The sequence below is a fragment of the Triplophysa rosa genome, linkage group LG15, assembly GCF_024868665.1.
Source record: "Triplophysa rosa linkage group LG15, Trosa_1v2, whole genome shotgun sequence".
Taxonomy (NCBI): Eukaryota; Metazoa; Chordata; class Actinopteri; order Cypriniformes; family Nemacheilidae; genus Triplophysa; species Triplophysa rosa.
In genome coordinates, this window is record NC_079904.1 from 6700604 (window position 1) to 6726538 (window position 25935).

Sequence of the window (25935 nt, forward strand, 5' to 3'; positions counted from 1 at the left end):
AATGCTCCTTAACCGATGGGTGGCGCCAAACACCCCCCAGACCGTAGGCCGAAACCTTTTAAGAAACGCCCCGGTCTGGATCGTAAACAACTGCACAGATGCGACGCGACGGCTTGCTATCGAAACTGATTTCAGATCGGTGTTCATTTCTCACACGAGGATCTGGGGTCGCTTTTTTTTCAGCTCTGGGAACAGATATGGAAAAGTGGACTTCTGTGCAGATGCGGACTGCTGTAACATTAATATAGAAACCAGAAGTAAGTATGAAAGCGTTTCAATGGTGGCTTATGGCGCGTGGCTGTTTATGAGTTTGAATGAAAACGAAATACTAAAGGACAACGTAACGTTACGTACTTCTTTAGGGCTAACGTTAGACCATTTTTGTACTGTGAATTGGGATCCAGGTGTGTTTGTGGTATGTGTGTAAAACCAAACCATACCAAACCAATGGAAGCATTAATGTAAAATCCACGTTTAGAGGTTCTGACTCTGCCATTTAACGTTACGTGTTTGCCTTACGAAAATTAACCATGATGTAACTACAGTAAACTATGGAATTTGAAGCAAAGCAACGCAAATATACTGTGCTCTCACTAGACTAGAAATAGTGTAACCATTGAAAACGTATTACTGCACTTTTACTATAGTTAAACCGTGGTTAGTTTTCTTAAGGCAGACGCTTTAATTGTGTGGATTCACAAACTTTAGTTCTGCAAAACAAGTTTCAGAGTTGACCAACAGGGACCATGCATTTAGTTAAAAAAATAATTGTGTAAAAATATAGTTGGTTATGATTCAGTCAATGTTCAGTTATTACACAGTCATGTGAACACCTGCTGTTAAACATAAACGTAGTCTATTGCACACAGTTCAACTTTGCCTGTCATATTTATTTTAATTCATGGTAATTCATCTTCAGATTCAAGTTGTGTCTAACATATGCTATTAAACATTGCTGCAACTGCTTATGTTTTAATCTATAAGAAATCTATGCATATTTGAAGCTTATTAGTAGCCTTTTTCTGTTTTAAGTCATTTCTTTGAAATGATTTGTTATGACAATGATAAGCAATGCAAATGAAAGCACTTGAATGCATAGGTGAGTAAAACAATTGTCTGTTCATTCTTCACATTCCTCGATGTAAAAAAGCAATTAGAGCACTTAAACAGATGGTCTAGTTGCATCAATGATCCAGGATCAGTGTCAATCGTAGTATTGTTACACCCTTATCACCCTGTTGTTGTATGTTCAACCTTTCATAAGGGTTCATGTTGACACTAATCAGGCTACCTGTGGTCATGTCAAGAAGCATCTCGGCTTTTCTTTCAGCATTTTCCACCTCATCATTGTTACCACTGCTAGTGACACTCTTACAATGTGGATACGCGTCTACACTTCCCTCTTTTTTCCATCTATCTCTATCTACTTTCAAAACCCAAGCCCGTGCATATGCCATGAATAATGCATCACTGCTAATACTGGCTGTGTTTAAAAACACCGGTCGGTTCGCACTCGCCACTGAATTTACGAATATCTGAAGTGAGTGGCACTAACAGCGCAAATCATCTTAAAATGTGTTTCCTGCTAAACATAACCTGTGTTTCCACTTTGTGTTTTCCCTGAATTCCTATGAAAAAAGACACATGGTTATTGTGAAGTAGAGACACTCATGCCAGATATTATCAACGTAAAAATAAGGGACAGTTGTGCATGCAAACACTTAAAAAACAGATGTTTGTTTTAAGCTTAAGGTACACTCGGTACTTGTTTCTGTGGGTTATTGTCATATCAGTAGCTTGAATTATTTTACAGTGGGTTTTACAGCGGGAGCGGCTTAATTTATGGGGGCTGACATTTTGAGATCACATGACCAACTGAATATGACTTGCTTTATCTCAGTAGCCCCAGTTCTGGCCTCTTTCATTTGTGAGAAAAAGAAATCATGATTTACTGTAAATAACATATTTATGTTATGACATTGGTAACTGAAAACTAATGCTTTTTCCTTACACATCAGCACTGATAGTCTAGGATGGCTGCCATATCAATGACATGAACACAATTACTAGGCACTGTTTTACAGATAAAAGCCACTAAAAGTATATTAATCTTTTTATAGATTTTATTTATAATTATTTATAGGATTTTAATGATTTGTCAAGTTTAATCTTTTATCTTCTTTAAAGTCTAATCTTATTTGTGATCAAAGTTATGAAGAAGCCTGAAATGAAGGAGACGAGGAAGAGATGGAAGAGATGAGCAGGACTACTCACCCAGAATCTTCAGAAGAGATCAGACTTCACCTAGCCATCTCTGATGAGAATCAGAACAAGCTAAAAGAGACAGAGACTATGGACTTCGACACTGTTAAACACGACTTGGAGAATGGGAACACACAAGCCTTAAAAAGCCATAGTTGCTCTTTAGATCATGGTAAGTGTTCTATCTCGCATTAATTTTACACACATTCAAACATACTTCCTTGTTCTCATTTTTGTGTTAATTCTCATTTAAGTATTGTAGTGTAATTTGGGGGAAATTATTATCCATAAACTTTGGAAAACGCTTTTATCCAATGAGAAACAACATAAATGATTTGTCCTGAGGTGATAGTAACGTGTAATACAGAAATGCAATATTCAGAGTAGAGTGAATGCGTTAACAAGATTCCGAAACATGTTTCTTTAGATTAAATGATATGATATCTTTTCAGACAGCCTCTCTGGAATGGTGCCACCCGGGCCAAGTCCTTCTCTTCTGGCTTCGCTGCAGTCTCTTGTTGAAGATAATGATCACATGCTCCTCCCTCATTCCTTACACCAGGTGTGTGCACTATAGAGAAAAGGTCAGGCTTATATAAAGGCCATAGCCAAAACAACAACAAAGGCTAAAAAAAAAGGCTTCACTAACATGATCGGTCATGCTGTTTAGTTTGGACTTTTTGCCTGTTGTTAATATAGCTTCTTCTCCATTGGAAGTGTTAAATGGTAACATTTTATAAAAAGCCAGTGAATTAGTTGTATTATAAGAGCTATGTCTATTTTGATGATATTTACCCATTATACAGTATCTTAAAACTAAACCCCATGCATCTGTTAACGAAAACAAACAAGCAATTTACTTGCATAAACTTTTTTCACATTAGGATTGTAATTGGATAAACTCGAGTGAATACATACATACTATTATACTTTTATTTCTCCTCAAACAGATTGCAGAGGCCTATTTCCTTGAAGAGGATTGTATCCTTTCACATTAAATCCAGTTTGCCCCTGATTTCAACCTGTTTCCTCTTTGCCTTTCCTTTACTATCGCTTAGCAGTCCCTGTTGATGCGGTTGCCATAGTAACCACCAGGGTGAATAACCTCATCAGGGGGTTCATTAGGGCATGTCTCTTCATGTTGACTTTTAGGATGTTGATTGAGAATTTAAAACAATGATAAAAAGATTTATTTTGTGAACACCCGAGAAGGTTTGCGTAATGATCCCTTGAAAACGATATAATGATTAAGCAGCTCTTATATATACTCATATTAATATATTGTATCAAATTAGTGAGATTTTAAGTGTTATTTTCTTGAAACTATTGTCGTAGTTCATTGGGCAGCCGAGTTTCTCACTCTGGAGAAGCTCTACCATGAGAGACTTGTGTCTAATCTTGCCTCCATACAGGAGCAATGGGGTAAGCATAGGAGAATTTTGATCATACAAATGGCTATTTGTTAAAAAATAGTTTTAACTAGATAAGGTCACATTGTTTGCATGTAACAGGATGTCCTGAAGTATTTTCTTATCTTGTAATAATGAGAACCTTTTACGAATAGGAAAAATCTGTATAAAACGTTTAATAGCTAGTTTCATCCCTCAAAAGGAAACAGCAATTTAAGTAAACAGAAATGTTACGGTTTGATCTCAGGAAACTGCTCATTTCCCAACTGTGCTTGTATGCACATCTGTTACTTCATCAATATCTTTGAAGAACAGAGGTCGGACTGTCAGTATAAAAGCCAAAGTTGAAGAATGTCACATAGCTGTGATAAATCATGATTTTAGTACAAATTGTTGTTTTGTGTAAGAAATATGTTCCAGATATGTAAATATGTATGGTTTGTAATATGCATATATGTAAAGCCCTGACTTAAATGCCTTAAATCTCTATTTTTGGTTTCAGAGACCCAGTGGAAAGCCAGCATCCAAACCAAAAGCAACTCTCCTGTAAGTGAGAGAGAGAAAGCACATTTGAATTCATTGAGTCACATCTGTAAGACACATCAGAGGTAAGACTGCATGTCAATTTATAGACCAAAATTAACAGTGATTTTGGGGGTTTAGAAAGGAATAAAAAATGTCCTTCCTATAATACTCCACCCTGACAGTACCAGGACTCATAAAAAATGTTTGAAAAAAATGCATCACAGAATTTGTACAGTGTGACTGGAATTTCTGTCCTTGTTTTTCAGATACAGTATATTGTCAATTTTATTTTGTACGCATATGAAGAAGCTACTGTAACTGAAACTACTGGCGCTATTTAAAGTTTATTATTTTTAAAGCCTCATAAATATTGAGACAAAAAATGTAAATATTGAAACAAAAAATGTATTTACTATTTACATGAAACATTTAGCAAAGCCTTAAATAACATTACATAATAACTAATAATAATAATTATTATTATTATTATTAACATAATAATTAATTACAAAATACACTATTTTTTCTTTCTCTTTCAGACCAAACCTCCTTGCAGAAAAGGTAAACGTTTGTTTTTTATCCACCAGAGAATTGTACGTACTTTGAAGCCTGTTAAAAAGCAAACCTGTTTTAGAACAGCTTGTTGTTGCAGAACACTAATGACACAAAGCTACAAAGCAGCCCAGCCCATGTAATATATCACAGAGGCTCTGAACAAGAGAATGCTTTAGTGAACTCAACCGTTAAAGAAAACCGGCCGGGTGACAACCCACGGCGAGAAGCTGAACAGGAGCCAGATGAATACGAGGAGGGGGAGGAGCTGGAGGAAGACTTTGAGAAAGATGAGTACTGGAATGAGGAACTTCAGGAAGAGACAGCCATGGATGGCCAAGTTCCTGTGGATGAGCTGGCCAAACTCATTCAGATAGAGGAGGTAAGAGGGATTTCACCGTAGGGGTGATGTTAATCTCTCGCATATTACCATCTGCCCTTGGAATAAAACAGCATGCTGAGACACCAGCCGTTTTATGCAGTTTCTACAAGTCAACCTTTTACTGAACGATCTGTACTCCTCAGGGACTAAATATGCAGTTACGTTAATTATATATATTTGCACCGTAAATAAATTGAATACGACTTTGGAAAAGCAGATGGGACGTTCTTAAAGTTGAGGATACAATTCTTAGCTACGGGTTTTTCTGCTTTGTAAACTCAAAATAGTGTGATGTCATCCACAGTTTTACAGCGGCCAGCTGCAAGAGTTTAATGACGGGAGGTTTCCCAAGTTGTTGGGTGTGGTCGTCTTAAAAAACAGTCAGAACTATCATCAGAACACTGTTAGACACATTTTGAATGAGGTTAGATACTTTCTGATAGACAAATTGCAATTTAATTATTATTACATAGTATGTCGTGTTTCTTTGTTTGCAATTGTTAAGCCCCTTTTTAAAGTGACCTGACTTTGACCATTTGTTTTGACCCTTGATTTAATTTTTAGGAAAACTAGTTTGTTACAGTACATTATGACACCGAAGCAGTTTTCATTTAGAAAAAATAAACAAACAAGTAAACAGGAAGCCAGAGTGTTATCAGAATAATTGCATTCAAAGCGGTGTTGCGCATACTCCCCCCATGTGGTGTTTGGTTGTTATTACATCCCATGGTTTCCAATATAAATACCATTATGATCCATCAGCTTTTTACCGTTAAAACATTACAAAATCCCTAAGTAGTGTTTTGGGCCTTTTTTCCATTAGAATTAAATGGTGTCCACTTGGTTCCGGTTCGCCAGGTAACATCCCACCAATAAAGTCTTACATAACCAGTAGAAACCATTACATTTACATTAAAACCAACATAATTCCCTTTATAACCATTTAATCCGTTACAGTTTCTGTGATGGTTTCTGTTGTTTTTATAGACGGTTTCGTTGAACACACGCACCTGGCCCAAAGTTAGCTTCCCGGCTGTGTTTGGTTGCAATATAACCATTTATTTTATATTTAATTTATATGAATACTTTTTGAATATTAATTGTATTAAATTATATTAAAACTACTCAACAGTTGATTTATTGTGGAGGTCTACTGGAAGTTAAGTTTGGGCCACATAACGTTTGTTTAAGTTGTTGCCGTTAATACCATCAAGAGATGATATATCAATTGCTACCTGTTTAAACATAATTCTGTTTTGTTAAATTTCTTTGTAAAAAAGTATTGTTTTAAAAGTTTCTATGTTTTTATCTCTCTAGATGTTTCCTTCAAATGGCTTAGTCTCTATTTTAAAGAAGAGAGCTTGCGTCAAGGGAACAGAAAGTCTCAATCCACAAAAGAACTCCAAACGCAAAGTTTACTTCAGAGAGCCAGACGATGCTTTTGATCAAGGTATGACTTTTTGTGAACACATTACTACACAAGCCAATTAAATATTCAGCTCTCTGTTTGCAATAATGTAAGAACACCTACTTTTCTCATACTTACAGAAGAGTCGACTAGAAAGTCTTGCTTCATTCTTCTCCTCTTGTGTCTGGTTACCGTGGTGATCAGCATGGGCTGGACTGCACTATATTGCCTCGTTGGAGAGGCGTCCTCCAATGCGTGTGTCGATTTCTCTCAAAACGTGGACTTTTATTTTGGACCTGTACGACGAGGAGTGGACACTCTCACACGGTGGTTCTCTTCCACTGTATCATAATAATAGTCATTTTACGCTACTTTAGGTGCAACTCTTATTCCTTGGACTGTCAGTGGACAGAACAGTATTCCCCTTGACATTAAAATGCACTAATGCACATTACCAGACTGGCCTTAATATACCTGTAAGACTATACAAATCGCACAGTGTTCCTAGCACACTAATGCACAGGTTTGGGTACTTGGTGTTGGTACTAAAACAGGCTTAAAGATATACAGTACCACTGCCATTCCCTTGATAAATAACCATGTGCTTTTAATGAGCTGCCTTTGAGCCAGAAACACTTCCACATGAGTGGTGAGTCAATAGCAAATTGCTCATTACAAATAGTGAAGCTGTCTACAGTATATAGAACATTTCGGAAGATCTAAACAACGCTGGTCCAGAAGAACTTCCGGTTTCAGTTTTTTAAAAACTGCACAAGCGGATACAACATTATAAACTCATCAGTACATTATACTATTATCTTTCAAATGTATTTATACATGCAGGAATAAAAAATAAAATTGAAAGTGCTGCTGGACCAGTGATTACATCTTGCAAAGTGGTCTATACATGCCTTTCTTGTATTTACAGTTATACAGATATTTATTTTATTCTGACGTTGCACTTTATATTGGTGCTATATCATTAAACAACTAAACTTTTAAACAGAATTTGTGTATGTGGGACAATTGAAAGAACATGAACTTAGCATTATACAACAAAGATTGTAGAGCAATAATAACAGGAGTTGTTTTAACTTTTTGATCAAGCTATTCTGGTAACAGATTTTATGTTGAACAATCAAAAAAAATGTATTTGTGTTATTAAGGTGTGTAAATTTTACACATTTGTTTCAATATTATACTAAGAACTAAAGCCTTGGTTTATTTTTGTTGTCATTTTATGATTTCCTTTCCTAAACGGTACAAATCCTATTTCTGAAATATGACTAGAAATGTTTTATTTTGAAAGTTTGGAATGGTCCTCTGAAAGGTTGAAAAGATGGAACCCGTAATAAAACACATTGTGAAGCTGAAGCCTTTCTGTCCTAACTAAGGCTAAGGCTAATGCATTCGTCATATGACGTCATAATCCTCTTTGTTGATACGAATCAACAAATAGAAATACCTATATGTAATATGTTGATGGTCCCACATATTAACAAATTATATTTAGAGTAATTTAATGCATTTCTGTCCGTTTACTTCGTCCGTTAAGCACAATATCGTAATACAGTCTTTCCGCCGCTAGATGTCTCTCCACGTCAACGTGTGACGGGTTCTGGAAACGTCCCCCACAAACAGTGGTTAAACAGGATTATTATAGCAGCTTTCTTTCGTCGGTTGTACAGTTTGGTATATTGAACGACGGTTGCATCTTAGATTTGCGTTAAAACTGAACGTCACACTGTAATTTACCGATACCCGAGGAGCAACTCGTCTCACTTTACACGCAGACCATAATACAATGGCGACGTTTACAACGTCTAGCAGAAGACCGTACCATATAATAGTGTTTGGAGCGAGCGGTTTTACCGGTCAGTTTGTAGTGGAGGAGGTTGCGCGGACGTGTTCCGAAGGTCCGGGCGGGTCGTTACAGTGGGCTGTAGCTGGACGAAACCGCGCGCGGCTGGAGAAAATACTCCTTCAAGTTGCTGAATCTCTCTGTATGTGTCCAACACTGACAGTGTTTATGAAGTGTGTCCGTTTGTGATAAACAAAAGATTTAATGTTGCATTAAAGTGTCTGTGTTGAGATAACAAAACATTTACACGTATAACTTGTAGATTCTTGTATATTTTGGACATAAACCACGGTACTTGTGTTTTCTTTTAAGTACATGTAAATGTTATGGTATATAATTAGTAGTAGGCTATAATTTACATAAAAGTTTCACCTACTAGAGGACACAGATTTACAATCTATTTAAGGGGTTATTTTAATGGATATAGATTGTTGGCTTGCAATGTAATGGCTGGACATCTGCACAGTCGGTCAACTCGTGGTATTACATGAGTTTTTGAGATTATTTGATGGGATTGCAGGGTTTGTGAATATTGTTGATTAAAGGCTTAATGTTTGGGCAATCCCATCACAATCTGGAATTTCCTGTAGCCTATGGTAATCTGGGATTTTGAAACACTGCAAAATATTGTAGGGTAAAAGGATTTGATTCAAATAGGATATAGTGGGAAACATGTTGAGACTTTATACCCCATAAATCCATAACGCATTATGTATACAAATAATGTGATTATAGCAACATACTGATGTCATACTGATATATCCTTAAAGGGATAGTTCACAAAAATTAAAATTCTTTCATCATTTAGGCTGTGTTCACATTTGACTATTTTTTTACCAGAAAAAGTTGACAATGGCGCTTTTTTAGCAGCTGGCGATGATTTAGGGCGTAGGGCTGCACGATCGTGGGTAAAATGATTATCACGATGCTCAATATTTTAATCACGAATAATAAACATGATTATTTTGTCAGTTCAGAACTTTGGTTTTTAATTTCACTTCAGCATGTTTATTAGGCCTATTCTTTACAGCCAATGAATACAGTATGTTATTATCTGCTGCCATTGAACGTCTTCAACACCGTATTTCAAAGCACGCAATAAATCATCTAAACACTCCTGCACAAAAATGAACATTTTGTGACGTTTGGAATGAAACCTTGCCACTCCATTTTAAATTTCTTTTTTATAAATCATTACTATTGGTCACCCTTCATGTCTGTCTGTGGGTTTTGCAAAGAAGTATTAAAATAGTACAAATGCAGTGAAAACATGTATTTTTTATGTGAAGTGGCAGTTTAAAAGATACAAGCTTTACGATGATTTTCTGACCTTATCGGGAGTTTTGAGCTTGCTATTAAAACATTATTATCACAAGGATTATGCTCAATTTATGGTGGGAAGCATAAACTATTATCACGATTAAAATACGATTAATCGTGCAGCCCTACTAGAAATGCAATCAATAGTCATCGAAAGTGAAAATTAAACTTACATTTATGCAAAACTATGCTAGAACCGGTATTTCGGCCACCATTAAATTTTTTCGAGCTTGATCCTGTTTGACCAATCACATTCCTCGCATGTTGTTATGGAAATGACAGGTATCACTACTCGCTTGTCACTGGTTAGCTGTGAAAAAGGTGCTTAACGTAGGGTTTTTTTTTTCAGTAAAGTTGTACTTTTTCGACTTCTAAAGACGCTCTTAACTGCAGAAAAAGACGTGGGGTTTAAAAAAGCTCTCAGGACTTTTTGAGAACACGGTTTACTCCATACGATTATAATGTAAAACAGACGCTAGCAGCTTCAAAAAAGAAGTCAAATCTTAACATAGCCTTACACTTATATCATTCCAAACCTGTATGACTTTATTTCGACACAAAACAAGATATTTTGACAAATGTTGACAACCAGACAACAATGACCCCCATTGACTTCCAATATAAATACACACCACAGACACATTTTTCAAAATGTATTTTTGTGCTCCACAGAAAAAAGAGTCACATACAGGGTTTGAACGACATGATATGAGGGTGAATAAATGATGACCGATTTTGTTTGTGAACTGTCCCCTTAACAATACATATAGGCCTGTAAAATCTATCCATCCTTGACATGCCCCATCTGTCTGCAGGTAAACCAGAGGTGAAGTGTGTGGAGGTTATTGTAGCAGATGTAGCCGAGCCGGAGTCGCTGGCCATCATGTGCAAACAAGGTGTCATTGTGCTCAACTGCGTGGGACCAGTAAGTCCACAACGTCTATTGTCGAAAAGCACAGGAAGGGGGCCATTTACACATCGGTGCGTTCGCACCTGTCCCGGGGCACAAATGTGGCCATGATAGCTCTAGGGAAAAAATAAACATGATAGTTGTGTTATTCTGAGTGAACTGTTGACCTTGTGAATATCAAGTGTTGTATGTGGAACTACATGGCACTTCTATCACCTTTTTTCTCGACAGTATAGATTCTATGGAGAGCCCGTGGTGAAGGCCTGTTTAGAAAATGGCGCCCACTGCATTGACATTTGTGGAGAGCCACAGGTAGTTAATGTTGTTTCTATCACCACATTTTCTTTACTAAGTTTCATTTCCAACAAGATTTGATTCCTGGATTGTGTAGTTTTTAGAGGGGATACAGCTGAACTATCACTCTGCAGCTCAGGAGAATGGCGTGTATGTCATTGGAAGTTGTGGATTTGATTCCGTCCCAGCCGATATGGGCATCCTCTATACACGGGATCAATTCAAAGGTGGGTCACTTTTTTGTACAGTTTGTCTTATCAGTAAAGCGTACATGCATTACTATGATATTTGCACCGTGTGTGCCCTTTGACCTTTGCTTCACACAACCCTTGTCGTAGTCAGGTTTTTTTAATCTCATCCCAACTAACGGTAGTAAAATTAGCATAGACATTTAGTGCTTGCAAGATGCGAGTGTCTGTCGTTTCCCTTTGAAGTAACGCTGCGGGTAAATCTCGCTCGCCGAGCAGCAGATGCCTGACAGCTCTTCTGTCTTGCTTTTACAGGAACGCTCACTGCCGTGGAGAGCTTTTTAACTGTAAGCACAGGACCCGAGGTGAGCACCGCTTTGAACTTCTTGTCATATTTGCAGATCCATGTGAAGGCTTCAGAGGAATTTGATTGACTGTGATTGAACACCGAATTCTGCATGTAGATGATTTCGTTCGCTAGGTTTGGGTTGAGGTACAGTAGGTTTAAATGCTAGGCTCTGGGAACTGAACATTGCAGCTGCTCATGAATAATGCAAAGGACTGTCATGTCCCAATAGACTAAACTGAATTGTGGGATTTTATGTTAATGAGAAACTTGAGGTTTTAATAAATTAATTTATTTTACCAGGATCTCAGGATCACGACCAAAGTTTTTGCTACATAAATAATCTTGAGCACATCAGAACTGCATTTTCACGGCCTGTGATTAAAGGGATAGTTCACAAAACAATGACAATTCTGTCATCATTTACTCACCCTCAGATTGTTCCAAACCTGTATACATTTCTTTGTTCTGCCAGACACAAGGGAAGATATTTGGAAGAATGTCAGCAACCAAACCGATCTCATCCCCCGTTGACTCCCATAGTATTTATTTTCCCTACTATGGCAGTAAATAGAGGATGAGATCTGTTTGGTCACTGACATTCTTCCAAATATCTTTCTTTGTGTTCGACCAAACAATTAAATTTACACAGGTTTTGAACAACTTGAGGGTGAGTAATTCATAACAGAATTAAAATTTTTGGGTGCACTATCCCTTTAAATTCAGATAGAAGCGAGCAGCACAAAGCTAACATGAAGAGAGAATTATGGCTGATATTAGGTTGTATTTAATAAGCACTCTTTCAAATTCCTATTTCCTGCCGCTCTGATTGGTTATAAAGAGTTATAGTGGGCCGTTTGCATCAGCTCCGTCGTCACATCCTGGGATAAATGCTTGATGTGTTGTCTTTTTAATCAGGGAGGATGTGGCCACGATGCAACGTGGAGGTCAGCCATCTTTGGCTTTGCCGACATCTCCAATCTCAGAAGAATAAGAAAGAAGTTTGGGCATAAACCGCTCCCTGTTGCCGGCGCTAGAGTTCAAAAGAGGTGATTTATAAAGGATTTTGTTCTATTAAGGGAACAGTTCACCCAAAAATGAAAATTCTGTCTTTATTTACTCACCCTTAAATTGTTCCAAATCTGTATACATTTCTTTGTTCTGATGAACACAGAGAAAGATATTTGGAAGAATTCTTGTAACCAAACTGTTCTTGTCCACCATTGACTTCCATAATAGGACATATTTCTTTGTAAATTTCTTTGTTCTGTTGAACAGAAAAGAAGATATGTTGAAGAATGTAGGTTCTGTAATTTTCCCTACTATGGTAGTTAATGGTGGCCCAGAACTGTTTGGTTACAAGCATTCTTCCAAATATCTTTCTCTGTGTTCATCAGAACAGAGACATTTACACAGATTTGGAACAGCTCGAGGGTGAGTAAATGATGACAGAAATGTTATTTTTTGGGTGAACTGTCTCTTTAATACTTTCTTTCCATTCATTGTGTTGTGTGAGCTCTATATAGCTGTAGATTCTCTAATGGTTCTCAGGATGGGAATTTGTACTGGCGTTAATTTGCCTGCTATTCTGGTGTCTTCCTCAGGGGAACTGTTTTCTTCAGTAAGGAGATAGAGCAGTATGCTATTCCCTTCATGGGCTCAGATCCCTCTGTGGTGCGGCGGACTCAGCGCTACCTGTACGAGGAACACAAAAATTACCCTGTGAGCGCTCTGTCATATTGTTTTAACATTTCCTGCTGTTGTGATTGAGTATGAAGAGATATAGCAGAATGATTATATAATGATTCAGAAAGTGAACTTGGCTCATGAATATTTATTAGGCGATGTAACATTCGACTAGTAGTCATTGCTAGAAGGCAGATAGTGGGCGTAGCAATATCATTTTTAATATATGAAGTTATACATTTGGGCTTTTTGTCTTTTTTGAGAGCATATTAGAGACACAGGAACTCGAGTCACCTGAAGCACTATAAAAAAATATGAGTCATAATTTTATACTTTTCATTCTTCAGAAATGATCAAATGAAACTCCAAAAGAAGGAAGCCACTGCACACATTATACATAAATGACCGTGTTTACTTTGGTAGTCCTATTAATAAATGTTTTTTTTCTAATTTGTCATTGAATGCAGCTGAAACCCAGTTGTAGCATTTCTTTTCTGTTTAAAGAATAATGTTTTAGTGGGATTTTGCCCAAACTTTTGCATATCGCTAAAAATGTCTCTGAGAGAATATTTTTCATACCATTGTGCCTCTTGTGTCTTTTGAGAGCACGATTATCGTGATAGTATTTTGAAGGCCTTCATGAACGTAGCAGGGGATGATTCACACTCTGTGATTCATTGCCCTTTCATCTCCATAGCGATGAGCACAGTATTGAGTGTGACGTCATAGAGGTCAACGGAGTGCTGTCAATATATGGCCATTTGTGATTAAAAAGCATTTCTGTGGACTCAAAATACATGTTAGTCATTTAGCAGTTCGAAATGTTGGGAATTCAATATGTAACCTCTGACTACATACTGTAGGTGTGAGTGTACAGTGCACACTGAGTTTTTCTTGTTTTATGAACTTTGTATCATTGATCTTCTATCCTTCAATTCCCAGTTTTCATTGGTTTTCTTCGTGGTGGTGTTCTCAGGTCCAGTACACGGCATATGTAGGAATTGGTGATATTTTCTCCTTGGCGAAGACCCTGTTTGCAGGTGTGGTCTTCTGGTTCATGGTCAAATTTGGTCTTGGAAGGAGATTGCTTACTCAGGTACACACTTACATTCATAAGGTTACCTGTTAAAGACTCATTGTCTATATGACATTTATCAATAATTGTTTATGAAATTTACAATCAGGATAATGTTGTTTTGCAGTTTCCCAAATTTTTCTCTTTCGGAATGTTCTCCAAAACTGGACCATCAAAGACACAGGTACGAAAACAATAAACCTGTCATTTCCAAAACAATGCTAACACCTGCCATTCGTTTGTGTTGGAGTGACATGTTGTCTTTTTCTACCATTGTTGTCTTATATCAGATGAATGACACATCTTTCTGCATGAGGTTCATTGGGGAAGGCTACACAACAGGTCAGGACCCCTCTCAGGGCAAACCAAATTTTAGGATCAGCACAGAAATAACTGGACCAGGTATTGTCCTGCTCATCGGTTGTTTGGCTCTGTTGTACTGCATTGCATTAGCCGACCCAACTGTTCAGATTTGATCTCTTCTACCTCACTTTGCAGAACTCGGATACATCGCCACACCAATTACTATGGTACAGGCAGCTATTACGCTGCTGAATGAGCCACACAGTCTCCCTACACAGTGAGTCATAATACTTCTACAGTATATACAGAATCTACTTTCTATATGATAGTACAGTATACAATGCCTTTATATAGTAAAACAAAGTAAGGTTGAATACTCATCTTTGGTTAATAATGTTGTGACAAGGATGCTATATATAAAAGGCAAAGTGTTTTATTTGAATATGTTAACTGCATTTGTGTTGCATATAGAAGTCCTGTCTCACTTTTCTTCCTTTGGTTGGTACTCACAGGGGTGGTGTGTACACTCCAGGCTCAGCGTTCGCAAAAACCACCTTAATCGACCGTCTAAACAAACACGGAATAAAGTTCACCGTGCAGGACGAACATTAGCCGAGTACATTCTGACTTTCTCCATTAGACTGGCTTTGTCTTGCTGATTTTATAGTTATCTAAATTAAGAAATAGTGTTTTGTATTGTATTGATTTTAGCCAAACATATTATCTGTTGCTGTGGATTATTGGCCTATTTTTATTTGTGAAGCCATTTTAAAGCCATTGGTTGAAGTATATATATAAGTAAATATATATATTTATATTGTATACAGTATATATATATATATATATATATATATATATATATATGCCTTTTTGTAGAGTGACTCAAATGGCTTCTTTCAAAGTTACTACTATTCAGTGATTTTTGCTATTTATTTGAATCTACTTGCAAATAAATGTATGAATATTTGGTTTTATTTGCATACAGCTGAAGAACATGCAAACTGATTAAATCCACTGTAACCTTGAATGCACGTTGTATAAAATTCAAATGCGTAAACATAAACGCCAGACAGTGCTGCTCATCTGCCACTAGGGGTCGCCGTTTCCCCTTTGTCCATTTCTGCCGAATATTTATGTAAGCAGAGGTGACAAGAAAGGTCGTTTGGTGTGAAAGGGGTAGACATTGTTTGGGGTGATTGGAAAAGGCATTTCCTTTTAAGGAAAGGAAGAGATGTGGCTGGGGGTCACGATGGATGAGAAAGGGGGTGGTGGGGCGGACATGGCAGGCCAAGGTTGGAGCAGCCTGGCAGCCACGAGTTGGTATGACTCTGCCTGGCTTCATCATAGCACACCTTGCTATGACAATCTCACAGTATGTGAAGAGTTTCTGGGACAGAGCTTTTTTAAAGTGTCGTCACACTTGACTAAAGATATTTCAAGATATTAAGATATTTTGAAGAATGTTGATAACCAAGCAATATTGGACCCCATTTACTTCCACTCTATGAACACAAACCACTGAGACATTTCTCAAAATATCTTCTTTTGTGTTCCAATACACAATACTGAAACCTACTGTAAATGAGAGAGAATGCAGTGGCATCTGTAGCTCTGAACCCCACCCTTCCTTAACCTCCCTCCCCTCTCTCTGTCTCTCTGTCTTACTGTTTTGTGCGTGCAGATATTCACATCCTCCCATCCCCAGTGCACTCTTTAACACATCTTCTCCTCTCATTCCTTTCTCTCATTTTCTTCTGTTCCTCTAATCATGTGGTCCAGGACACCTCTCTTTGCCAAACCTGCAGTCTTCTTTCATCTTCCCCCCTCTCTTAAATCCTCTTGAGGAACATTATATATCTTGCCATGTTATAGAACATCTGGTAGGGTGAGTACTGCAAAGCTTTATATAAGACACCATCACAGTCCTCCCTTCTCCACCCCTCCCAAACCGAAAATGATAGTCTGACAAATTCCATTAAACGCCCTGTGTGTAATCTCGAAGGGCCAGGACTGCGTTTGCCTTCTCGACTCACCACAGGACACCTCAAAGATGTTGATACACTGTCACACACGATGTCTCGTGTTATGGTGTTGTTATAAACGCTGGGCTGGGGATTTTGCTGACTCGCAGCTGACTAATAGTGGGATAGGGACGTCAAGGCAGGGGAAGAGCGCTAGAGCTCGATGCAGCATCCGTTACAGCTAGGGCTGTAGAGAAGGAGGGGGGAGGAAGGTAGAAATGAAATCGAGACTGTGAATGAGAAACGGGGGGGATGAAGCACTGTATGAGGAGGGAATGTCTAAATTAGGGAGAATGGAGCAAAGATGGATTAAACGGCAAATGTTTTGACTTTGTATGACCGCATGGGGTAGACAATTTTATTTTAGTGGGACATATGTACAAAGAAACAGAACAGCTGAAGTGTTCTGAATGCTGTGACATGTTGAATAGTATGTTGTTGCCAGGGTGTTCTAAATGGTTGCTAGGGTTATTAAGGTGGGAGCTTATATGTAAAGAGCCCAAACCAAGTTTCCTTTCCTGTTCTAATTTTAGAAATGTCCTGAGTTCTTCCTTCAGATCTAGGGGCTCTTCACCCATATTATCAGGTGCAACTGCTAAGAACAATAATACACAGAAACCATCATTTTTTGGGTAAGTCAAGTCAGAAATAAGATCATTTAAAAATGTTGTATTATGATTTTGTATGTGGACAGGCAAGGTTCAACATATAGTAGTGGCCAAAGTGATGTCCAGAAGGGCATATTTGTACAATATTTGCTTTTAATGCCCCCTCAGGTTAGATCAAAATGGACACACACTGAAGTATTTAAAGTATATAAAAGTATTTATTGGACAAAACTGTTTTACGAATAGGCAAAACACGGCGTTTCAGGGAATTGGGTTTTATTTATATTTTTTATTAACATTTATTTATTTTATTCATATTATTATTATTTTATTATATAAAATGCAAAAAAGGTGTAAATAAAGCATACATTGACTACAATTTGATCAGTTATTAATATTGATTGATCCTCTTGTATGGTAATATTATATGGTAATATATGTCTTATATGCGTCATTTTTTGCCAATTTTTCTCAAAGCTTACCATCAGTGTATACTCCACACAAACAATGCATGCACATTTTTTATTCTATCTTCAATATAATATTTGAATAAGGAACAAAGATGTCCAAAGTCAGACATCACTTTTGGCCACTATATATGCAGAACCTTTTGGACAACAGTAATGCAAAACCAGCGACTCCTTTAAAAATATCTGCTGTGTCTCAGGAGGTGGTGTGAGGTTAGCAGAGACCGTCCCTGTGCCTGAGAGAGACTTCATGTTTGTCGTAAATCTCCAGCGTTTTTAATTACTTCTGGGTCAGCAGAAAAGCGCACAATACAACACCTCATTCAACAGCCGACCTCGCTCACGAGAAATCGCAGTTGTTTCTCTTCAGGAGGCAGTGCGGCTCAAAACGCTTCTCCATTTTAATATCTGGAAGGGCTGAATTTTAAAGAAGAAACGCACCGTTGCCTGCTGACATGTCTGTCTGCAGCTATCCCTGCCAACATAACCAGCATGTATTATCACCTATAGGGTCAATATACATACCAACAACTGCCCAGAGTCAGTATTTAGATGGATGACACGTACAACATCAAGCTCTCTTTCTTTCATAAACCACTTTTGCTAAGATATAGTTAGGTTTTGGTGTGTAAACATCAGGCTGTCCAGCTCTTTGCCTGCGGTGTAGATATTTTAATGATAATGAATTTTTAATATGGTTCAGTGTTGCCTGATATTGCAACACCTTTTTTAGATGTCTCACTTCCCGCAAGCGTGTGATGATTCGAGAGACATTCGCTTGCATTCTGATTTCCACTTGTTTTAATGTCTGTTATATACCGTTTGTTAAAACATGAATTGGGAACAGAGCCTTGGGTCTGGCTATTTCCCATAAATTGCATCCTCTCTGCTGTAAAACATCTCTTGGTATTCTCTTTTGCACGAGGCGTCTTAAATTCAGCATCTTTCAGCTTTTCTTGTAGCACACGTCTTTGAGCAAATTTCAAGAATACATCACGGTGCAAGTTTTGGTTCTTTGTAATGTACCGTGAAAGCATGTGTAATTATTTTCTGCTTTTGGGCCGCCAGACTATGAACAGAAGTCTTTGCTGGTTGGGTTAAACATTAGCAGTATCAACATGTTGTCGTTCGTGTCTAATGGAGGTAAATTAGGATGATGTGTCTTGATTATTTTGTTGCAGCAGCAAGTTCATTATCCTCATTAATGACGTCCTGGCCATTAAACCAACCAAGACAAGGCAGTTTTTTCTAAACTTCATAGCATTCTTGTCCATTTTTAACTTTAAGTTTGATCTCAAACACATTTTTTGTGCACAATTAAAATGTGTTAATGTTGTGTTTTGTAGGCAAGATACATGACCAAATTATGATTGATTATGATTATTTTAGATGCATTAACTGTTTAATTATATTAAAATGCAAATATATTCATGTTTTAAAGGCCAATCCTAAAATACAACACAATTGTAAATAATACATAACAGCCTTTGTATCACCAAGAGAACATGCAAAATAAAATATTTAAATATATTAATCTCTTGATCAATATCATGTGTGCAAAAAAAACATTACTGTAATTCTGCGGGTAAAACATGGCTAGCAACACCACCACACAGTGATGAATGTATACCTTATTGTAAGTTGCTTTTGTTAAAAGTGAATGAAAGTGACCTATTTGTCAGTTATGGTGACTCATAACCGAAATGTGTCCCCTGCATTTAACCCATCTAGTGAGTGAACACACGCACTGCAAATCGTGAACACACACACACCCGGAGCAGTGGGCAGCTATCACTGCAGCGCCCGGGGAGCAAACGGGATTAGGTTTCCTTGCTCAAGGGCACATCAGTCACTACCTGCTGGCCCTGAGAATCGAACCGATGACCTTCTGGTTGCGAGTCCGACTCTCTAACCACTAGGCCACAACTGCCCAGAATTGAGGATTAGTTCACAGATTCAGGAATAGTTCACCTTAAAATTATAAGTTGTTTATAATTTAGTCATCCTCATGTCATTCCAAACCTATATGACTTTCTTCCGCAGAAGAACATAAAAAAGTTATTTTGAAGAATGTTGGTAACCAAACAACACTAACCCCCATTGACCTCCATTGTGTGAACACAAAACAGAGACATTTCTCAAAATATCTTCTTTTGAGTTCCACAGATGAAAGAGTCTATGCAGGTGTTGAACAACATGAGAGTGCATAAATGATGACATTTTTAAGCGAACTATCCCTTTAATGCTAGTAACATCATACAGATTCAGCCTTTTTTTTTCAACAGGACAAAACTGCCAAGTTTGAGACAATAATGAAACCCACAGCGATTAGGGGTTTATTACTTTTAATCAATTCAGCTAGCTACAAAATGTCAACCACTTCACAGACTGACAGGATACAGAGGGAGTTTTAATATTACATGCGTTGGGGACATCAATTTCACAGTTTAACCTATGTGTCATTCAGGTAAGGTATTTATTTGACTTCTTATAATAACTATTCAACATCGTAGCGATTTGGTGTGCATAGCTCTAGGTACAGAAGCAACAAAAACCCTTTTGAATTTTTTTGTCATGGATTATTATCATTTTTTACCAATAACAAACCACACGGGGAAAGTAAACTAACAGGATACAGTCTTATAAAAGTAAGGTCTCTCAGAAATATGCGTCTTTGCTTTACATTGCAAATGATTATTTATTTTTTTCAGAGCATCCAAAACCTATGATACAGTAAACAACCAGTCCCCCCAGGCCCTTCAGGACATTTCTACACCCGACTGCATATTCATTTTACTAGAAAACAAGTCATTTTTGCAGAACCGCCGCGTTTCGTTCTCGTTACATTACCTCTTTAAGTCACTTTGCATTATTTTACAACAAAAGGTCACAGTCTGTGAATATATATCGACTGAAATGGTGGCACTATTGCAAACTTGCAGTAATATGGAACGTTCCACTGTGTCCTAATACTGAGCATGCTTTTGTCAATTTTGCTACTGTCATGATTTTCATTTTTTTTGTAATCTTTTTTTAAAACAAGTTTTATTTAGAAGACGCTAAGATCTACCATTTGTCATGCATAACGCACAATTCACAACACTTGGAATGCAATGTTACTACAGCTACAGAATCTAGTTGCACATTGTCTAAACAGTAACTGATTATGGTTGTGATGAGGGATATGAACCAAAGACGTTGATTGTAGGTGCAAGTATTGGTATCATTTGCAAAATCTTTTTTTCCCATTCTTCATTTGTCATGACAACATCAAAATAAGGAGCATGACAGTAGCCGAGTGGTTTGACACAGTTTTACAAAGACGATACTGAGATACTGAAAAAAAAGACAGCTTGTATAGCATTCCTATTATATATTTCCTCCAGCAAAAATTCGATATATATATATACACATATGTATACGTATATAAGCGTATACATACATACATATATGTATATAGGTCATAAAGACAATAAAAACTTCACAAGTGAGCGAGAGCCATCGAGTCAGCACTATATACAACCTTTGGAAAGAATGTTACGGAGTTTAAGAAATCATTTACGCGGACAATCATTGAAAAAGCTGACAGACGACACATAGAACGACATTTACAATGGGGGCCGGGTGATATGTGCATGTGTGCAAACCTAGAAGGTAAATACCATGATAAGCGCAATGCCTTTTTTTTGACAAACTGCACGGTTGGTAAAAGCAAGCAGACCAGAGGCTTAGCCACTGCCGAGCATCTTTGTGGCCCTCTGGTTAGCTTCGTCAATCCTGGTCTTATTGGAATCAGCCTGGTGGGATCAAAGGAGGTTTGTTAACATCATTATTAACTTTATTTATTAACTAATATCATATTATACATTTTTTCATTTGTTGAACTGATTTCGAAAAATTGTACTTATTATCTTCAGGATTGTACGGTCCAACAACAACAACCCATCCATACCTTCTCCATGATCCTGTCGATCTGGCGGTTCTGGGTGTCAATCTCGTTGCCCATATCGAGGGCCATGTGGCGCAGGTTACCGATGATGCCTCCCACCTGCTCTAAGTTCTCGTCCATCTCATTTTCCCGGGCGTCATCTGTTACCCTAAAACCCACAAGCATAGTGGATTGTAGCCACCCCATTGAGATGCATGTAAACAAAGCGATATTTCCTCAGGGCCAGATTTACTAAACAGGGCAAAATAAAGCGCAATTTCAAAAATGCGCCGATGGGAGCGGACATTTCTGTGGATTTACAAGGCGCACATTAAAATCTTCTTTTCCTTTCGGCTGTTCCCTTCAGGGGTCGCCACAGCGAATCATCTGCCTCCATCTAGCCCTATCCCCTGCATCCTCTTCTCTCAGACCGACTACCTTCATGTCCTCCTTCACTACATCCATAAACCTCCTCTTTGGTCTTCCTCTCGGCCTCCTGCCTGGCAGCTCTAACCTCAGCATCCTTTTACCGATATATTCACTCTCCCTCCTCTGAACATGTCCAAACCATCTCAACCTGGCCTCTCTAACTTTGTCTCCAAAACATGTCACATGTGCTGTCCCTCTGATGTACTCATTCCTGATCCTATCCATCCTCGTCACTCCCAAAGAGAACCTCAACATCTTCAGCTCTGCTACCTCTAACTCTTCCTCCTGTCTTTTCCTCAGTGCAACTGTCTCCAAACCATACAACATCGCTGGTCTCACTACTGCCCTGTACACCTTTCCTTTCATTCTTGCTGGTACTCTTTTATCACACAACAGACCTGACACTTTTCTCCACCCATTCCAACCTGCCTGCACACGCTTCTTCACCTCTTTTCCACACTCCCCATTACTCTGGACTGTTGACCCTAAGTACTTAAAATCCTGCACCTTCTTTACCTCTTCTCCCTGTAACCTCACTGTTCCACTTGGATCCCTCTCATTCACACACATGTATTCTGTCTTGCTGCGACTAACCTTCATTCCTCTTCTCTCCAGAGCAAACCTCCACCTCTCTAGACTTTCCTCCACCTGCTCCCTGCTCTCACTACAGATCACAATATCATCCGCAAACATCATAGTCCATGGAGATTCCTGTCTGACCTCATCTGTCAGCCTGTCCATCACCACCGCAAACAAGAAGGGGCTCAGAGCCGATCCTTGATGCAGTCCCACCTTCACCGTGAACTCCTCTGTCACACCTACCGCACACCTTACCACTGTCCTACTGCTCTCATACATATCCTGCACCACTCTAACATACTTCTCTGCCACTCCAGACCTCCTCATACAATACCACAGCTCCTCTCTTGGCACCCTGTCATACGCTTTCTCTAAATCTACAAAGACACAATGCAGCTCTTTCTGACCCTCTCTGTACTTCTCCACCAACCTTCTCAAAGCAAATATCGCATCTGTAGTGCTCTTTCTTGGCATGAAACCATACTGCTGCTCACAAATGCTCACTTCTCCCCTTAGCCTTGCTTCCACTACTCTTTCCCACAACTTCATTGTATGGCTCATCAGCTTAATACCTCTGTAGTTTCCACAACTCTGCACATCTCCCTTGTTCTTAAAAATCGGCACCAAAACATTTCTCCTCCATTCCTCAGGCATCCTCTCACTCTCTAAGACCTCGTTGAACAACCTAGTTAAAAACTCTACTGCCATCTCTCCTAGACACTTCCATACCTCCACTGGTATGTCATCCGGACCAACCGCCTTTCCTCTCTTCATCCTCTTCAAAGCTCTCCTAACTTCACCCTTGCTAATCCTTTCTACTTCCTGCTCAACAATATTTGCCTCTACTACTCTTCTCTCCCTGCCATTTTCCTCATTCATCAGTTCCTCAAAGTACTCCTTCCATCTTTCCCTCACCCTCCTGTCACCTGTTAACACATTTCCATCTCTATCTTTAATCACTCTAACCTGCTGCACATCCTTTCCATCTCTATCCCTCTGCCTCGCCAACCGATACAAATCCCTCTCACCTTCCTTACTATCTAACCTTGCATACATAACCTCATAAGCTTTCTGTTTGGCCTTTGCAACCTCTATCTTAACCTCACGCTGCATCTCCCTATATTCCTGTCTACTTTCCTCCGTCCTCTCACTGTCCCACTTCTTCCTAGCCAACCTCTTCCTCTGGATACTCTCCTGAACTTCCTCATTCCACCACCAAGTCTCCTTGTCTTTTTTTCTCCTTCCAGATGATACACCTAGCACCTTCCTACCTGTCTCCCTGACCACTTTGGCTGTAGTAGTCCAGTCATCTGGAAGCACCTCCTGTCCACCTAAAGCCTGTCTCAACTCTTCCCTGAAAACAACACGGCACTCTTCCTTTTCCAACTTCCACCACTTTGTCTTCTGCTCTGCCTTTGCTCTCTTCATCTTCCTCACCACCAGAGTCATCTTACACACCACCATCCTATGCTGTCTAGCTACACTCTCTCCTACCACTACTTTGCAATCGCTAATCTCCATCAGATTACAGCGTCTACATAAAATATAGTCCACCTGTGTGCTCCTGCCACCACTCTTATATGTCACCCTGTGTTCCTGCCTCTTCTGAAAGTACGTGTTCACCACAGCCATCTCCATACTTTTAGCAAAGTCTACCAACCTCTGTCCTTCTGGGTTCCTTTCCTGAAGACCAAACCTGCCCATCACTTCCTCATCCCCACTATTCCCTTCACCAACATGTCCATTAAAGTCTGCGCCTATCACCAGTCTCTCACCTCTGGGAACACTCTGCATCACTTCCTCAAACTCGCTCCAGAATCTGTCTTTCTCCTCTTGCTCACAACCTACTTGTGGAGCATAAGCACTGACAACATTCAACATCACACCTTCAATTTCCAGCTTCAGACTCATCAACCTATCTGACACTCTCTTTACCTCCAGAACATTCTTCACACACTCCTCCTTCAGGATCACTCCTACTCCATTTCTCTTCCTGTCCGCACCATGATAAAACAGTTTAAACCCTGCTCCAATGCTTCTAGCCTTGCTCCCTTTCCACCTGGTCTCCTGGACACACAGAATGTCGACTTTCCTCCTCTGCATCATATTTACCAGCTCTCTGCCTTTACCTGTCAACGTACCAACATTCAAAGTCCCTACTTTCAGTCTGAAACTCCTGCCTTTCCTCTTCTCTCTCTGCCTACGGACACGCCTTCCTCCTCTCCTTTGACCAACAGTAGCCCAATTTCCACCAGTGCCCTGTAGGTCAACGGCACCGATGGCGGTCGTTGTTAACCCGGGCCCCGACCGATCCGGTATGGAAGTCATGTTAGTGATTCGCATATTTGATTTGGCAAAAGTTTTATGTCGGATGCCCTTCCTGACACAACCCTCTCTATTTATCCGGGCTTGGGACCGGCACAAAAAGTACACTGGCTTGTGACCTCCTGTGGCTAGATTCAAGGCGCACATTAAAATACAGGTGCAATATATTATTCCTGTAATGACCAAGAGTAGCACATATTAGTGCAGGGTTTAAGACATGCTTTTTGGGGCATTAAATAAAGCCGCAAATAAATTGTGTTGCATGATTAATTTAAATTCTCTCCCCACATAAAGTTTGTGTCTGAGGAAACTCCTACAAATGCATATACAATAAGGTCAGTCGCACGCCTTTTCAGCACAAATTTTCACTATGTGTCTTGAGTTAATACCGACAGCAGTTTTTTACGCCAAAAGAGGCGTTTGCGCTGCCGCAAGATGTTAGTAAATCTTACCCTGTAGCTGTATTTGTAAACATTAGTAAATGCATTAGCTAACATAAAATAACAATGAGCTCATAATCATAGGGGAACCACTTTTAGTGCTAGAGCACCATATTTTGGTGCTTCAGTGGTTCTTCAGCGGTTCTTTGGGATGACCGAGGTGCAATACAGAACCCCTGTATGGTTCTTCAGCGGTTCTACTGTATAAAGCACCTCAGTCATCCCAAAGAACCGATGAAGAACCACTGAAGCATCAAGATGTGGTGCTCTATAGCACTAAAAGTGGTTCCCCTATGATTATGAGCCAAGAACCACTTGTAGTGCTATATAGCACCATATTTTGTGTGCAAGCAGATTTATTTAACCTTTTGACTGCGAGACAAAACCTTTCTTTGCTTGTCCTGCTCAAGCGCAGCGTCCTGAAATTCCGGGCCTCTCACCTGCGGATAAAGCCTCCGCTGATGGCCATCTGTTCACGCTCATCCACCACACGGGCGGGCTGGCTCGCCACCACTCCATCCTGGTTGTTTCCCCAGGCCTTGCTGGCTCCGCTCTTCATTCTGCACAGAATTATGGGAAGTCTGAGCACTTGGTAATCGGACACGTCAATAATAGCA

The 25935-nt window shown here is 39.1% G+C and overlaps 3 protein-coding genes across 6 annotated transcripts in view; 2 read left to right on the top strand and 1 right to left on the bottom strand.

Moving 5' to 3' along the window:
- The first annotated feature begins 60 nt into the window (after positions 1–60).
- Positions 61–7546, top strand: cnstb (consortin, connexin sorting protein b). Of its 2 annotated transcripts, none has more exons than XM_057353422.1 (10): positions 61–257; positions 2211–2434; positions 2715–2824; positions 3213–3243; positions 3598–3684; positions 4174–4279; positions 4736–4757; positions 4831–5130; positions 6448–6580; positions 6679–7546. In XM_057353422.1, exons 2-10 carry the CDS (start codon positions 2248–2250, stop codon positions 6888–6890), a joined length of 1188 nt encoding a protein of 395 aa, XP_057209405.1. In that variant the 5' UTR covers positions 61–257; positions 2211–2247; the 3' UTR covers positions 6891–7546. The 2 variants fall into 2 exon arrangements, with proteins under 2 accessions (XP_057209405.1, XP_057209406.1); XM_057353423.1 differs by having other exon boundaries at positions 62–257; positions 4849–5130.
- A 108-nt stretch (positions 7547–7654) lies between these two features.
- On the top strand, positions 7655–15294 carry sccpdhb (saccharopine dehydrogenase b). Of its 2 annotated transcripts, none has more exons than XM_057353420.1 (12): positions 7655–8541; positions 10535–10700; positions 10866–10941; positions 11021–11150; positions 11427–11476; positions 12376–12506; positions 13062–13179; positions 14120–14239; positions 14346–14402; positions 14509–14620; positions 14717–14798; positions 15034–15294. In XM_057353420.1, exons 1-12 carry the CDS (start codon positions 8343–8345, stop codon positions 15131–15133), a joined length of 1341 nt encoding a protein of 446 aa, XP_057209403.1. In that variant the 5' UTR covers positions 7655–8342; the 3' UTR covers positions 15134–15294. The 2 variants fall into 2 exon arrangements, with proteins under 2 accessions (XP_057209403.1, XP_057209404.1); XM_057353421.1 differs by having other exon boundaries at positions 10535–10644; positions 10861–10941.
- A 4651-nt stretch (positions 15295–19945) lies between these two features.
- The window catches only part of snap25a (synaptosome associated protein 25a), a 32038-nt gene continuing 26048 nt past the window's right edge, over positions 19946–25935 (bottom strand). For both annotated transcript variants that reach the window (XM_057352371.1, XM_057352370.1), the window contains exons 6-8: positions 25759–25878; positions 21570–21714; positions 19946–21414 (exon numbers count right to left, since the gene is read on the bottom strand). In XM_057352371.1, the coding sequence (XP_057208354.1) occupies positions 21346–21414; positions 21570–21714; positions 25759–25878 (334 nt within the window). In that variant the 3' untranslated portion in view covers positions 19946–21345. The remainder of the gene's footprint in view (positions 21415–21569; positions 21715–25758; positions 25879–25935) is intronic.

Coding starts and splice junctions, on each gene's coding strand:
- cnstb (XM_057353422.1), top strand. CDS start 2,248: ATGGAAGAGATGAGCAGGACTACTCACCCAGAATCTTCAGAAGAGATC. Junction 4,280..4,735: donor ATCTGTAAGACACATCAGAG/GTAAGACTGCAT, acceptor TTTCTCTTTCAG/ACCAAACCTCCTTGCAGAAA. Junction 6,581..6,678: donor AGACGATGCTTTTGATCAAG/GTATGACTTTTT, acceptor TCATACTTACAG/AAGAGTCGACTAGAAAGTCT.
- sccpdhb (XM_057353420.1), top strand. CDS start 8,343: ATGGCGACGTTTACAACGTCTAGCAGAAGACCGTACCATATAATAGTG. Junction 14,240..14,345: donor GAAGGAGATTGCTTACTCAG/GTACACACTTAC, acceptor GTTGTTTTGCAG/TTTCCCAAATTTTTCTCTTT. Junction 14,799..15,033: donor CCACACAGTCTCCCTACACA/GTGAGTCATAAT, acceptor TGGTACTCACAG/GGGTGGTGTGTACACTCCAG.